Source organism: Solanum pennellii, chromosome 5 (genome assembly GCF_001406875.1).
Source record: "Solanum pennellii chromosome 5, SPENNV200".
Lineage (NCBI taxonomy): Eukaryota > Viridiplantae > Streptophyta > Magnoliopsida > Solanales > Solanaceae > Solanum > Solanum pennellii.
Genome location: NC_028641.1, coordinates 71,866,676 through 71,879,498, shown reverse-complemented (window position 1 = coordinate 71,879,498; position 12,823 = coordinate 71,866,676). Strand labels below are relative to the sequence as shown.

Here is a 12,823-nt window from a genome sequence, read left to right as displayed (position 1 = left end):
TAATGTTTTCAATCCTTGAAACAAACATAGCGTAAAAGGTATTTTTTAATGAATGTCGAGGGTTAGAGGTGTGTTGTGGAATGGGGAATTGAATTTTTTTTAATGTTCTCAAAGGTTTAGAAATGCCGCTTTGGCGCGGTTTTGCCGCTCTGGCGGGGCCTCTACAATAGGAAAGGGGGAGCTGTGCGAGGTGTGGCGGGGGTTAAAATCGAGGATATAATATATGAGTTTAGTGGCTCAAAGGTGTCGCTTTGGCGGGTACTTTTGTCGCTAGGGTGCCGCCTCTCCAACGAGGTCCGCTACAGCGAGGTGAGGGTCATTGTGGCGGGCCAGACGCGACATAATGTCGATAATAAACCTTGAGCGACCTTATTTGACACTTTTCGACTATGTTTATGTGATTGTATGCATGTTCTTGCTTCACTGTGATACTTGTATACGTATGAATGTTGCAATATTGATCACACTTGTTGTAAAAGAGATAGATGAATTATGTAGCCATGAAATCATGATGTAAATGTATGATCTTGATTATATACTTGTGATTGTGATTATGGTGTATGAATGGGGATAATATTGCCATGTCCCGACAAGCTAACTAGGATCGGGTTGTCATATTTTGGCACAACTATGAGATCATATTTTCACATTCCAGTAAGTTAATTGGGATCGGATTTCCACGTTCTGGCACAAATATGGGATCAGATTACGACGTACCTTTAAACTAACTGTTTGGGTTTGTGTTCCGTGAGAGGGACAATGATGTGATGATAAATGTGAAATGTATTGTTGATTCTTCATGTTGATAATGTTGATAATGTTGATACATATGCATGTGATTATAGTGTTGTTTGACTTGTTTATGTTACATAGTGGCCGGATAGCCGCGTGATCCTACCGATGCACTGTGGTTGTGTAATGATGCTGCACTTGCTCTTATTTTTATTGAGTGCAACGCCATCTTCACGCGACTATTGACAGACCTTGTTTAGAAAATAAGATATCGTTGCTCGAATTCAAGGGTGAATCAATTCTTCCATGTTACCATGAAATTCTCTTTTGTCTATGTCCACCATTTTGGATTTAGTCATTTGTTCTTGATAGTTGAATAGATCTTTAGTTTGGGGGTGTATCCCTCCTTTTTTTGATTAATGGATCTTGTTAGATATTTTTGTACATTTTTTTAATTATTTTTTTTTATTTAATTATCCTTGAGGGGGTAAGGGGCTGAGCAACACCCCCAGACCGTAACATTAATAAAAGTAAAAGATACAAGGAGGGGGACATAAACCTTACGTCCGAACCTAAGATGGTTCAGCAGTCAACCTTCCAAAAGGAAAGTCAACTCATCCCATTACAACAAAAGAGAAACCAAAATACTAGGCACCTAGAAGAGGACTTCTCTCAATACAAAGTATCTAGGAAACGTAAATAAGGGAGACTCCCCTTACAAAAGTAAGACAAGAATAAAAATCTATCCTATTCAAAGAGACTATACCAAATAGTATATTCTAGTTCAATAGGCTCCTAACATAAAAGAAAGATACAATCATGGGAGTTTCTTGAGTCTTTTCAATTTCTTTCTCCTGAAATTAACCATGCCAAGCTTTTCTAGAATGAAGCTTCATCTTGCAAGAATAGGAAGTTGGTTCTTGATGTAAAAGTGTTGAATAATATCTGTGTTGTGACTATATTTGGATAGACGATCAGCTGTGTTGTTTGCCTCCCTATAAATGTGAGTAAGCTTGAACTGTTCCAGCTGATGTACTAGATTGTGGATTTCCAGTATGTATTGCTGTAAATTCCATGGAGGGTTGGTTTGATTCAAAAGCCAATGAGTGACCAATTCCCAATCAACTTCCAAGTGAATTTTCCTATATCCATGTTGAATGCACCAATCTAGACCATGGCTAGCTGCTTGAATTTCCGCTTGGTTGTTGGTACCAATACCTAAAGGAATAGTAAATGCATATATCATATTTCCTTGGTGATCTCTTACTATTCCTCCTCCTCCAATTTTCCCGGGGTTGTCGAGGGCACTCCCATCTGTTTTGAGCTTGAGGAATGGTTGATGAGGTTTCTCCCATTTTACTTCTTTAACCATAATCTCATGTTTGCAACTTGCCACCATTCCGATGAGAGAGTTCCAGTTATTAGGCCATTAATTGTATGGGTAGGCTGTGTTGAGAAGATGGGTGAAGTCTTTAATTATGAGAAACTTTACTCGAGCTGTGTTGGACTGCTTTGCTCCATATTTTGCTGTGCATCGATTTTTCCAGAGGTTCCAGATGATAATCACTGGCAGCAGCTTGATGACCAGCTTCTTCACTTCGTTAGAATGTTCCAGGTTCCACCATTTCTGCAGCAGTGTACGAATTGTGGTGTGCTCTTGTTGAAGCCCTGCAGCTGCAGAAAAGAAACTCAATATATTGTTAGCAAAATGACCAGCTATAAATATATGTTCTATAGTATCTTCACCAGGGTTGTAGCAGCAAAAACATTGGGCAGCATCCATCCCAAAATTAATAATTCTTTCGTTAGTGGGGAGTTTACCACGCAGTGCTCTCCACACTAAAAAAGAAATTTTAAATGGAATGAATTTATGCCAAATGCTTTTACTAATAATATTTTTATCCTTCCTGAGTCGAATGTGCTCCCAGGCAGTAGCACAGGGAAACAGCCCTTTATCTGATAATTTCCAGATTGCCTCGTCCAGCTTGTGTTCCTGAAAATTGATGTCAGCACATAAAACTTTTGGAATCATAATGGAGGAACCCATTGTCGAATCAGAGTTCCATTCCATCTTCCATTAATTAAGAAGTGAGAAATAGTGGTGTTGTTTAAGCTCATGATATGATCGCATTGAGGAGCAAGAGGGCCGTCTCCTAACCAATCATCCCACCAAAAGGAGGTGATGCCAGAATTGACTCTCCACTGAATTTGGGATTCGGCAATGGCTTTATTTTTCATCATAAAATTCCAAACCAAAGATTGCCCAGTGTCAAGTTTTTTTTCCACTGGATTATCCCTTTGACAGTATTTTTCTCTCAAGAATCAACCCCATAATGTCTGCTTGCTTCTAAAAATCCACCACTGTTTATGTTGTAAAGAAGTGCAAACATCTTCAAGACGTCTTATACCAATACCTCCCTCATCCAAAGGAAGACACAACGTATCCCAAGAAGCTCAATGATATTTTCTTTTTTCCTTATCCCAACCCCAAAAGAAATCTGCCATGGCTTTCTTGATATAACGGATAGTTGTTTTAGGAGGAGAAGTAGCTGACATTGTGTGGATAGGAATGGATTGTAGAACATGTTTGATCATAGTCGCCTTCCCACCAAAACTAAGAATCCTTGATTGCCAACCAGTGATCTTTTGGTGATCTTTGCAACTAAATATGAATGGTAAATGATCCTTTGACCACCAATGTATAGGGGGCATCAAGTATTATAGTTTTATAGTTTCCTATGATTAACCATTTAAATCATAGAAAAATGGATCTTTTTTAGTTTCATTATTTTCTATTGTTCTTCATTTCTAGGATCTAGCCTTTGTAGTAAGTTGTTGTTCCGTTTTCTCAAATAGTTCTCTTTTTAAGAAACCTTATTTGACTTAATTTTTATATTAAAGTATATAGAGTAGTATATTATCATTGTCCAAGAAGAGATCTTCATTTTTTCACAAATGAAGATCTCTTGTAAAACGAACATAAAATAATACCTAATATATATAGCCTCTACCTTTCTGACGTAATTCATGCGAAATATTTTGGATTTTTTTTCTCCTCTGGTTGTTTTGAAAATTATGATGCCTTTAAATATTGTTGTGTGATGTTAAGAAATTTCTTGATTAACCCTGCACAGGAATAATATTATGTATACTATTATCAAATATTTAACTAATAATTATTTTAAATTACAGTGTGTTTATATAAAAATCATTATTGGAATCATTAGTAATCTAGCCAAGAATTATTCATGAATATACATTTTATGCATTTATTAACCGCGTTTAAATATTTTTACATCTAAACTTTACCGATCTTGCGAATAGTATTTATTATTTGAAGGATAATATATGCAATACGTTATAATCTATCAAATTATATTTGGTGATATAATTTTGGCTTAAGTCACCGTTGACCCCTTAATGTTGTTTGTATATTTCACTTAGAAACTTTAGTAGACCATGTTTCCTATTAGACACTCTAATCTTAGAAAATAAATACTCATGGAACATTTTTGTGATACTTAGTAGACTAAATGCGTGTAATACACTTGCATATGTTATGTTAAATAACAAATCAAATGAAGACACATGGAATTTTTTAAAAAAAATTTGTATATAAATAAGTTAAAGTTTCAAAACAAAAGAATTCTGATTATTTTTTTTTAAAAAAATATAACGAAATTATGCAGCCCACCCCAAATCTCCCCCTTTCTTCTCTTTCCCTACCAATCACTCTTGGGAGTTTTAAGATATATTATATATGAATTTATTATTTTTATTTCTCATTATGACTTCTTTCTTATTCCTATCAAAATTGATAGTGTTTTCTTAAAAGATCAGTTTTTGATTTGTTTTTTTTGATTTTGTATTTGCTTTTCTTTTCTTTTTGTTTCTACATCGATTCGTTGGGAAGAAAGGGTGTAGATCGGGCCGGTTTGTAGGGAAAGGTGAATATGGAGAAAGAAAATATTTAAATCATGATTTCCTTTTTTCTAGCAATGATGATGAAGATGGCGGTCTCCATTGTTTCCAGCAAAACCACGGGTACGTTGACCTGCCCGTGGTAGGGAGTTATCATCCCCCAGGCCCAGAACTACGACCACGGGACCCTTCACGCGCCATGGTCTTACCAACGGATCACGTGGGCATCCGTGGAGTCGACGCAGTAGCCTCCCTAGCAAGCCCCTTAAACCCCCACGCCCAAGTAAAAACTATGAGGACCTTCACGGTCCGTGGTCCTTCACACAACCGTGGGATGATCCTTGATAAGTTTGGCAACTACCCCCTTCCCCCCACACCTTCTTGTAAATCCCAGAATTCCCCAACTTCTAATAGAGGACCACGAGGGATTCATTTGGCCCGTGGGAAGGTCCATGAAAAAAGGCCACTAGACCCCAGGACCCAAGTGAGGACCACAGGAACCTTCACTATCCATGGTCCTTAACACAGCAACAGGTAGGGCCCATGGACCGGACCCCTAGAATCCAGTAAACTCTAGACCAAATACAATGACCCACTTCACCATCTATGATCCTTTTAACGGTCCATTAAAGTGGTCGTAGAAAGCCCCATTAACAGTTTAAGTCAGGGGTATTTTTCTCTTTTCCTATTTTGTTGGACCCCTAAATTTTGTCATTTAAACCCTAAGCTACATGGTTTTGGTTAGTTTCATTGTAGAAACATAACTAGAACTTATCTAAGCCACATATTTCATGAAAACCTAAAAAATTAGAACCTAGAGATAAGAAAGAGGCAACAAAACCCAGTTCAACATCGCAACAAAATTCCATCAGTTTAAGTCAAAAAAATGAAAATTTTCTCCGAGGAATTCCTCACTAGGTATGTGGGAGTTTACTAATAGGTTCCTTTAGCCCATTAGGTCCATATATTTAAGTCAAATTATTTATTCCCTATTATCAACTAGACCTAGGGTTTCTAGAAATTCAATAGATTATCATGTGATTACTTCATTTCTTGCATGAAATCCAGAACCCCAGCTATGCTTTTATTTGGTTCTTCAATTACACATGCTAAGTAAGATATTTCAAATATACATGCCTCAGTCTTGAATATATCATTATTAGTATATTAATATGTATTCCCAGTTTACATGTCTGTTTTGAGCTATCTAGTATATCGGAGAAATTCAATCATAATACGCTACCCAGTTGATAATTTGGCAGTAGCATAATACTGATTTAGACTAGGGTCAGTCATCCATATAGTCCTTGAACTACCAGCAATATAGTTTGTAAGTCCCCTATGTGGGTATCATTTTAGTGATCACACTAGAATGAATCTACATCCTTGGTTGGGTATATAAGATCCCCTGCATGCGGAATATAAATTGAAATCCACATTTATCTAATTTGATTTTATTATCGGTTATTTGTAGCTCCCATAGTTCACTCAGACTCCATTGTATTGACCACATTTTATTATAGTCAGTATTTAGTCTCATTATGTTATGATTTGGTCATTGCATTCAGCTTGCTCATTACTCGGTATCTATATCATGGTTAGATTATACTCTTGTTTGCTTGTTTAGTTATATATTTTTATTTCAACTTTAATCTATCCTGCATGCTCAGTACCTTTCAAGTACTGATGCATACTCTGCGCTATATTTTATTGTGATGTAGGTTTAGGTTTTCAACATCTACATCATATTTAGATCGATTTCCCATCTTAAGTTCAACAACATCAGTGTTGAGTCCACATCCTTCGAGGACAATACTTTATTTATCTTAAAAAAATTTACCCTTTTACTTTCAATTTTGCTAGACATAGATGGGGCATGTCCCAAAATTTCTAGTTAGTTAGGGGCTATTTTAAGACATGATTAGATTCAAATTAGTATTCTGAGTTTGATATTTCTTTGTATTGAATTGTCACATTTAATATGTTTAGTGTTTTACCCACATTTAATATGTTTAGTGTTTTACATGGGTATTCCCCAATCATTTTTGATAAAAAAATGAGTCTTATTAATAAAGAGGTGTACATCCAGTATATATAGAGAAATCATGAATAAGTAATTACACATGAGTCACATAATTATTATTAATTATAGTTACTCCTATTATCCCCCCGCAAGCTGATCCACGGGTACGAGGGGAAGCTTGGTAGAGAGGTAATGAAACGCAGCCGGTGGAAGAGGTTTTGTAAGGATGTCTGCAAGTTGTTCGGAAGACGGAACATGATGTGTGCTCATAGTACCAGCCGTGACCTGTTCACGAACGAAGTGGCAATCAGAACCAACATGCTTCAAACGATCGTGAAGGACTGGATTTTTTGTAACGCAAATGGTGGACTCGTTGTCACAGTAAATCTTTGGTCGAAAAGGAGGAAGACCAAGAGCAGCCGTAATATGATGATGCCACATAGCTTCGGCAACTCCAGCCGCCATAGCTCTGTATTCAGCTTCGGTGGAAGAACGAGACACCCGCGTTTGCTTTTTGGTGCACCAAGAGATTAAATTTGGTCCAAGAAACAGTAGATACCCGGTAGTGGAGCGATGATCATCCTTGTCGTTATCCCAGTCTGAGTCGGAGTAGATGGAGAGCTCCAGACTTCCTTTTTGGAAAAGAAGTCCACGACGTGAGCTACCCTTTAGATAACGAAGAATCCATTTTAATGCCTGGAAGTTTTGTTCAGTTGGAGCATGCATGGATTGAGAGACACGATTAACAGCATATTGAATTTCTGGACGAGTAACAGCCAGATAATGAAGGCCACCCACGATGCTTCGATAGAGGGTCGGATTGTCGAATAGACGGCTGTTTGAGGTGGACGGTGGACGGACAGCCATGGGAGTAGGTGCAGTTTTAGATTCAGCCATTCCTGCCCGAGTGAGAACCTCCTCAGTGTATTTTGACTGATGAAGTAGGAGACTAGAGGAGGTACGGAGTACTTCAATGCCAAGGAAGTAATGTAGAGGGCCAAGATCTTTCAGCTGAAAATTTTGATGCATGGCCTTCGTGATAATGGAGATAAGATCAGATGAACTGCCGGTAATCAAAATATCATCAACATAGATAAGGATTATAACCAGGCCACGAGGATGCCGTAGAGTGAATAGATTCGTGTCTTGAGTGCACGTGTGGAAGCCCATATCCTACAGAAAAGAAGAGAACTGATTATACCAAGCACGGGGGGCCTGTTTAAGACCATAGAGGGACTTTTTGAGCTTGCAGACAAGATGTGGATGGCGGGAATCAACGTAGCCGGGTGGTTGATCCATATAAATGTCCTCCTCCAGAGTGCCATGCAGAAAGGCATTGCTAACATCTAGCTGGTGTAGGGGCCAGTCATTATGAAGAGCGAGAGACAAGACTAGACGGATAGTCTGCTTCTTGACGATTGGGCTGAAAGTCTCCTTATAGTTAATGCCATACTCTTGATGATAACCCTTCGCAACTAGTCGAGCTTTGTAACGAGATATGGATCCATCTGCATTACGTTTGATGCGGTATACCCACTTGCAACCAGTTGGTTTTCGATGTCGGGGTGCTGGCACTAATTCCCAAGTACGCTGATTAATAAGAGACCTGTATTCATCATCCATAGCCTGACACCAAAAGGGATTGCTAGGGGCTTGTTTGTAGGTAATAGGTTCAGATGGAGAGATAGCAGGTAAAGTAGTGGTGTAGGCTTTGGGCTTGAAAATGCCGGATTTGGGACGAGTTTGCATGGGATGTAATGGTGGTGGGGGTGGGGGTGGAGGGGGTGCTGGTTCGGTTTGTGGGAGTTGTTGGTGAGGGGGGTTTAGCTTGGTGGGATAGGTGGATTGTGGGTGCTGGGTGATCTATTTTGGACTGGAGAGTCGGGGTTAGTTGTTGGTTGCAGAATGGATGGGTTAATGGGTGCCGGTACAAGGCCATGTGAGCTCGGTGGAAAGATAGGAATAATACCAAGTGGGTTGGACGTGGCAGTGACGAAACTCAACCGGTGATAGGGAAATTCATCATCAATAAAACGAACATGACGAGAGACATATGTTTTTTGAGAGACGGGATCAAAACATTTGTATCCTTTTATGGTGGGGTGGTAGCCTAGAAATACACATGGTGTAGACCGGGGTTGAAGTTTGTGTTGAGTGTGAGGTCGTAGCCAAGGGTAGGCAAGACAACCAAAAGGGCGAAGGTGAGTGTAATCCGGACAGTGTTTGTAGAGACATTCATAAGGAGATGTGTTAGAGAGGGAAGGTGTGGGCATGCGGTTGGTGAGATAGTTGGCAGTGGCCAACGCCTCGACCCAGAAGGATGCAGGGAGATGAGACTCATGAAGGAGGGTGACGACAGTCTCAATGAGGTGACGGTGTTTGCGTTCGGCAACACCATTTTGTTCAGGAGTATAGGGGCAGGATGTGTGATGAATAATACCAAGAGATTGGAGAAAAAAGCCAAAGGCATTGTTCAAAAATTCTTTGCCATTGTCACTACGAAAGATTTTGATGTTGGAATTGAATTGTGTTTTGACCATACATTCAAAATTTACAAAAACCGAATATGCTTCAGATTTGCGTTTTAAGGGATAAAGCCATGTAAATTTACTATAATCATCAACAAAACAGATATAGTAACGAAAACCATTAAAGGAGGAGATGGAGGTTGGACCCCAAACATCAGAATGTATTAATTCAAATGGCGCTGTGGCCTTAGTATCAGATAAGATAAACGGTAAACGACTCGATTTGGCTACATAGCATGACTCACTATGATCCTTAGGGGAAAAAGAAAAACCTAAGACAGACATAATGGACTTAGTAACTTTGGCACATGGATGACCAAGTCTGCGGTGCCAGGTAGAGGAACGAATGGCTTGATGAGCAACTGATGAAGATGAGATTGACGCAGATAGCTTGGAAGGAAGAGTGTATAGACCTTGCTCACAGCGGCCTTTGTACCGGATCTGTTTGGTTAAATTGTCCACTATCTGAAAATTATGGGCATTAAAAAGAAGAGTGCAGCTATTTCCTTTGGTAAACAGATAGACAGACAGAAGATTGGATGTTAGGGATGGGACGTGATGTAGCGTGGACAATGAGAAAGTACCTGTGGGGGTGTAAACATAACCAGAACCTATATTGGAGATGGGTAAAGATTGGCCGTTACCTACAGTGATTGTATCGGCGCCAGAATAGGAAGTCGGATTATGGAGTTCAGAGTAATTAGGCGTCACGTGAGAATTTGCACCAGTATCCAGATACCAATCACTTGAAGAGTTGCTTGTAGATGCATGCATCGCACGAGTTCTGCCGGATGGGGCAGAAACGGACTGCTCGTCATAGCGATACCAACATACACGAGCCGGGTGTCTGCGCTTGTCACAGATTTGACTTACTGGCATGTCGCGACTTGACGAAAAACTGCCGCCACCGCGTCTGCTGTCCTGGTCAGGTCTGCTGCGGCAAGAACTGCTGCTTTGGCCGAGTGACTGATGCCGTCCTCTGCCTCCGCCGCGGTGTGCACCGCGTCTGCCTGGACGTCCGCCACCACAATGCCCAGCCGCATAAAGTGCAGTGTGGGTTGCCTGAGCTGTCGACTTAGCGAGGGCCAATTTGGATTCCATGGCAAGATTTAATTCATCTGCATTCAACCAGCCCGATATTTGATTGAGTGTGAGTGGGCCATCGTGATAGCGGATCTGCTATTTTAGAGAAGAAAATTTGGCAGCCAAGCCCCGAACAACTACATTGATGACATCTCATTCGGGAACAAGTTCATTGAGGGCATCAAGATTAGAAATAATCGAGGCTGCTTCGTCCAGATATTAGACCATGGTGCGAGTGCCCTTGCGGAGAGTGAGAAAACGGTCACGCAACTGAAAAACATGGGCTGTTGATAAGGAGTTAAAGCGTGTAGCAAGAGCATTCCAAAGAGCCCAGAGGTAGTAAAACCACGAGAATACTTCTGAATTTGTGGGCTAATCACAGCGAGAAGGCAGGCATGAAATTGAGCATCAAAAAGAGCCCACGACATATGGGCAGGATTTGGTTCCGTCGAGGTCGTACCATCTTTGTCCGTGATGGTGACATTGATGGGCGGCACTGTTCTGGTACCGTCGACCCAACTAAGAAGAAGATTTGTGGAATGCGCCGTCTTGACGCTATTCGACCAAGCTGGATAATTATGATCGGTTAATTTTTCTGGGATGAGATTGTGAAGATTGCGAAGAAGCAATTTCACGCCGGAGGGAAGAGTTGAAAGGGGATCGGCTGCCATGTTGAAGAGGAGAAGCAGAAGGAGTCGAATTTTTTTTTGATCGACAGGAAGAAGAAGAAGTTTTAGGTTTTATGTTTCGGAAGAGTTTAACCCTTGCTCTGATACCATGATAGAATAATGAGTCTTATTGATAAAGAGGTATACATCCAGTATATATAGAGAAATCATGAATAAGTAATTACACATGAGTCACATAATTATTATTAATTATAGTTACTCCTATTAATTTTAGATATACTTTCTTATTAGTATCCGCATCAGTTATTATTACTCTCATTATGCTCATGTCATGCCATTAGGGTTAGCTTGGGGTCTGATCTTAGGTCCGTGTCCACGTCTAGGGGTTAGCCTTTGGATGTGACATTCTTCTAGACCCCTCTCCGATTAGATTGTTGTGTACTTATTTTCCTCAGAGTTTTTCTCAATTGACGATCGTAGGGGGGTTAAAGATCAACCTTAATTTCGTGTACTTGACACATTCTAGAGTTGAAACCCGTAGAAAACAAAAACAAACAAAAAGAAAATATAAAATCATGAAATACTTGATTAAAGTTCATTAATTTAGTTAAACTTAATTTAGAAGTTGTATTTCTTGGCAGCAGCGGCAAAATTTGATATGATAAAATTACACCTCTCTTGAAGAAGCATAAACGATCATTATCAAGTAAAAAGTCCAACTTGTAGGTTGGGGTCAATCACATGAGGAATATGATTTAGACTCATAAATAACTCACAATCATCTCTTTTTAATCCAACTATTTTCGAAAAAAGTAAACATGATTTTTTGTAAATAAAGTAACAGATTGTTGATTTGAATCAATAAGTAACAAGTAAGAAATATTCAGAGTTTAAGATATCAATATAAGATATAATCTAGGGTATGTGTGTTCTCCACAAGATTTTAATGCAGTAATCATAATCCTATATTATTGTTTGATATGCAAGGTCGATAAGTTATGTATGCCTAAGTGATTGACAATCATATAAGGACTTTCACTTGTTACTTGGTAAATCTACGAATGTGTGCTTTACTAACCCTTACATTCACCCCAGATTAGTCATTGTGTCAATTAACCTAGGGTATTCGCCCTTTTCTTAGTTGATTAAAGTCAAACTACTAGATAGAAGCAAATCCCTAACTAAATATCTGTTGTAAAATCTTTTTTTCATTCATTACCCCCTTGGTAAGTTAAATTAGGAATGAGGCGAGTTATAAATATGTGTTGGTAGAAAGACTTCTAAATAAGAAGATTAACAATACATGCAAAAAGACTATTCAGTTACTTAGTTATTATTCATACTTTGTTAATTGTTCATGGTTCCAAAAACCCTAGATGTTGATTTAGTCACTCGTGATTGAGAGTTCATAATTCATAATTAGGTTAAAAGAATTCAGGAACTTACAATGAGAATACAAGAAAACCGAAATCTTGAATGTGAAATTCAAAGTGAAATTTGCATAAACTAGGTTCCAGAAAATAAATTGCTAAGTGTTAGAAAAATAATTCCAAAAAGCCAAAACTAAAGTATGCAATAATGTATAACCCTATATATAAAAACTAATATTCATAGTACACAAATACTAAACCAAGTAGGAAGCAAAATCAGGAAATAACTGGTTAGATGCAGTTTCAATCGTCGACAGAAGCTACGGACTGTGGATCCACTTATGTTCCATGGTCTCCCTCGTGGATCAACACTTGGAAATTATTTTAGGGACTTCAGACGATTGTTTGTTCTATTGTCTGTGGACTTGACAACATTTCACCACTTGCCTCTACGTTTTAAGTAACAGAAATTCAAATTTCTGATTGCAAGTGACGGATGTACAAGACGGTCTGTCATTCAATCGATGGGTTGTCGAT

General features: G+C 39.0%; 3 protein-coding genes across 3 annotated transcripts; all 3 read right to left on the bottom strand.

Annotated features, from left to right (window-relative positions):
- Positions 1-1,624: 1,624 nt before the first annotated feature.
- LOC107019727 (14.7 kDa ribonuclease H-like protein) lies at positions 1,625-2,131 on the bottom strand. Its single transcript, XM_015220111.1, has one exon. The coding sequence runs from the start codon at positions 2,129-2,131 to the stop codon at positions 1,625-1,627; it is 507 nt and encodes a 168-aa protein (XP_015075597.1).
- A 30-nt stretch (positions 2,132-2,161) lies between these two features.
- Positions 2,162-2,779, bottom strand: LOC107019726. The gene has a single exon (XM_015220110.1). The coding sequence runs from the start codon at positions 2,777-2,779 to the stop codon at positions 2,162-2,164; it is 618 nt and encodes a 205-aa protein (XP_015075596.1).
- Positions 2,780-6,814: 4,035 nt separating this feature from the next.
- LOC107019725 (uncharacterized mitochondrial protein AtMg00810-like) lies at positions 6,815-7,846 on the bottom strand. The gene has a single exon (XM_015220109.1). The coding sequence runs from the start codon at positions 7,844-7,846 to the stop codon at positions 6,815-6,817; it is 1,032 nt and encodes a 343-aa protein (XP_015075595.1).
- Positions 7,847-12,823: the final 4,977 nt, after the last annotated feature.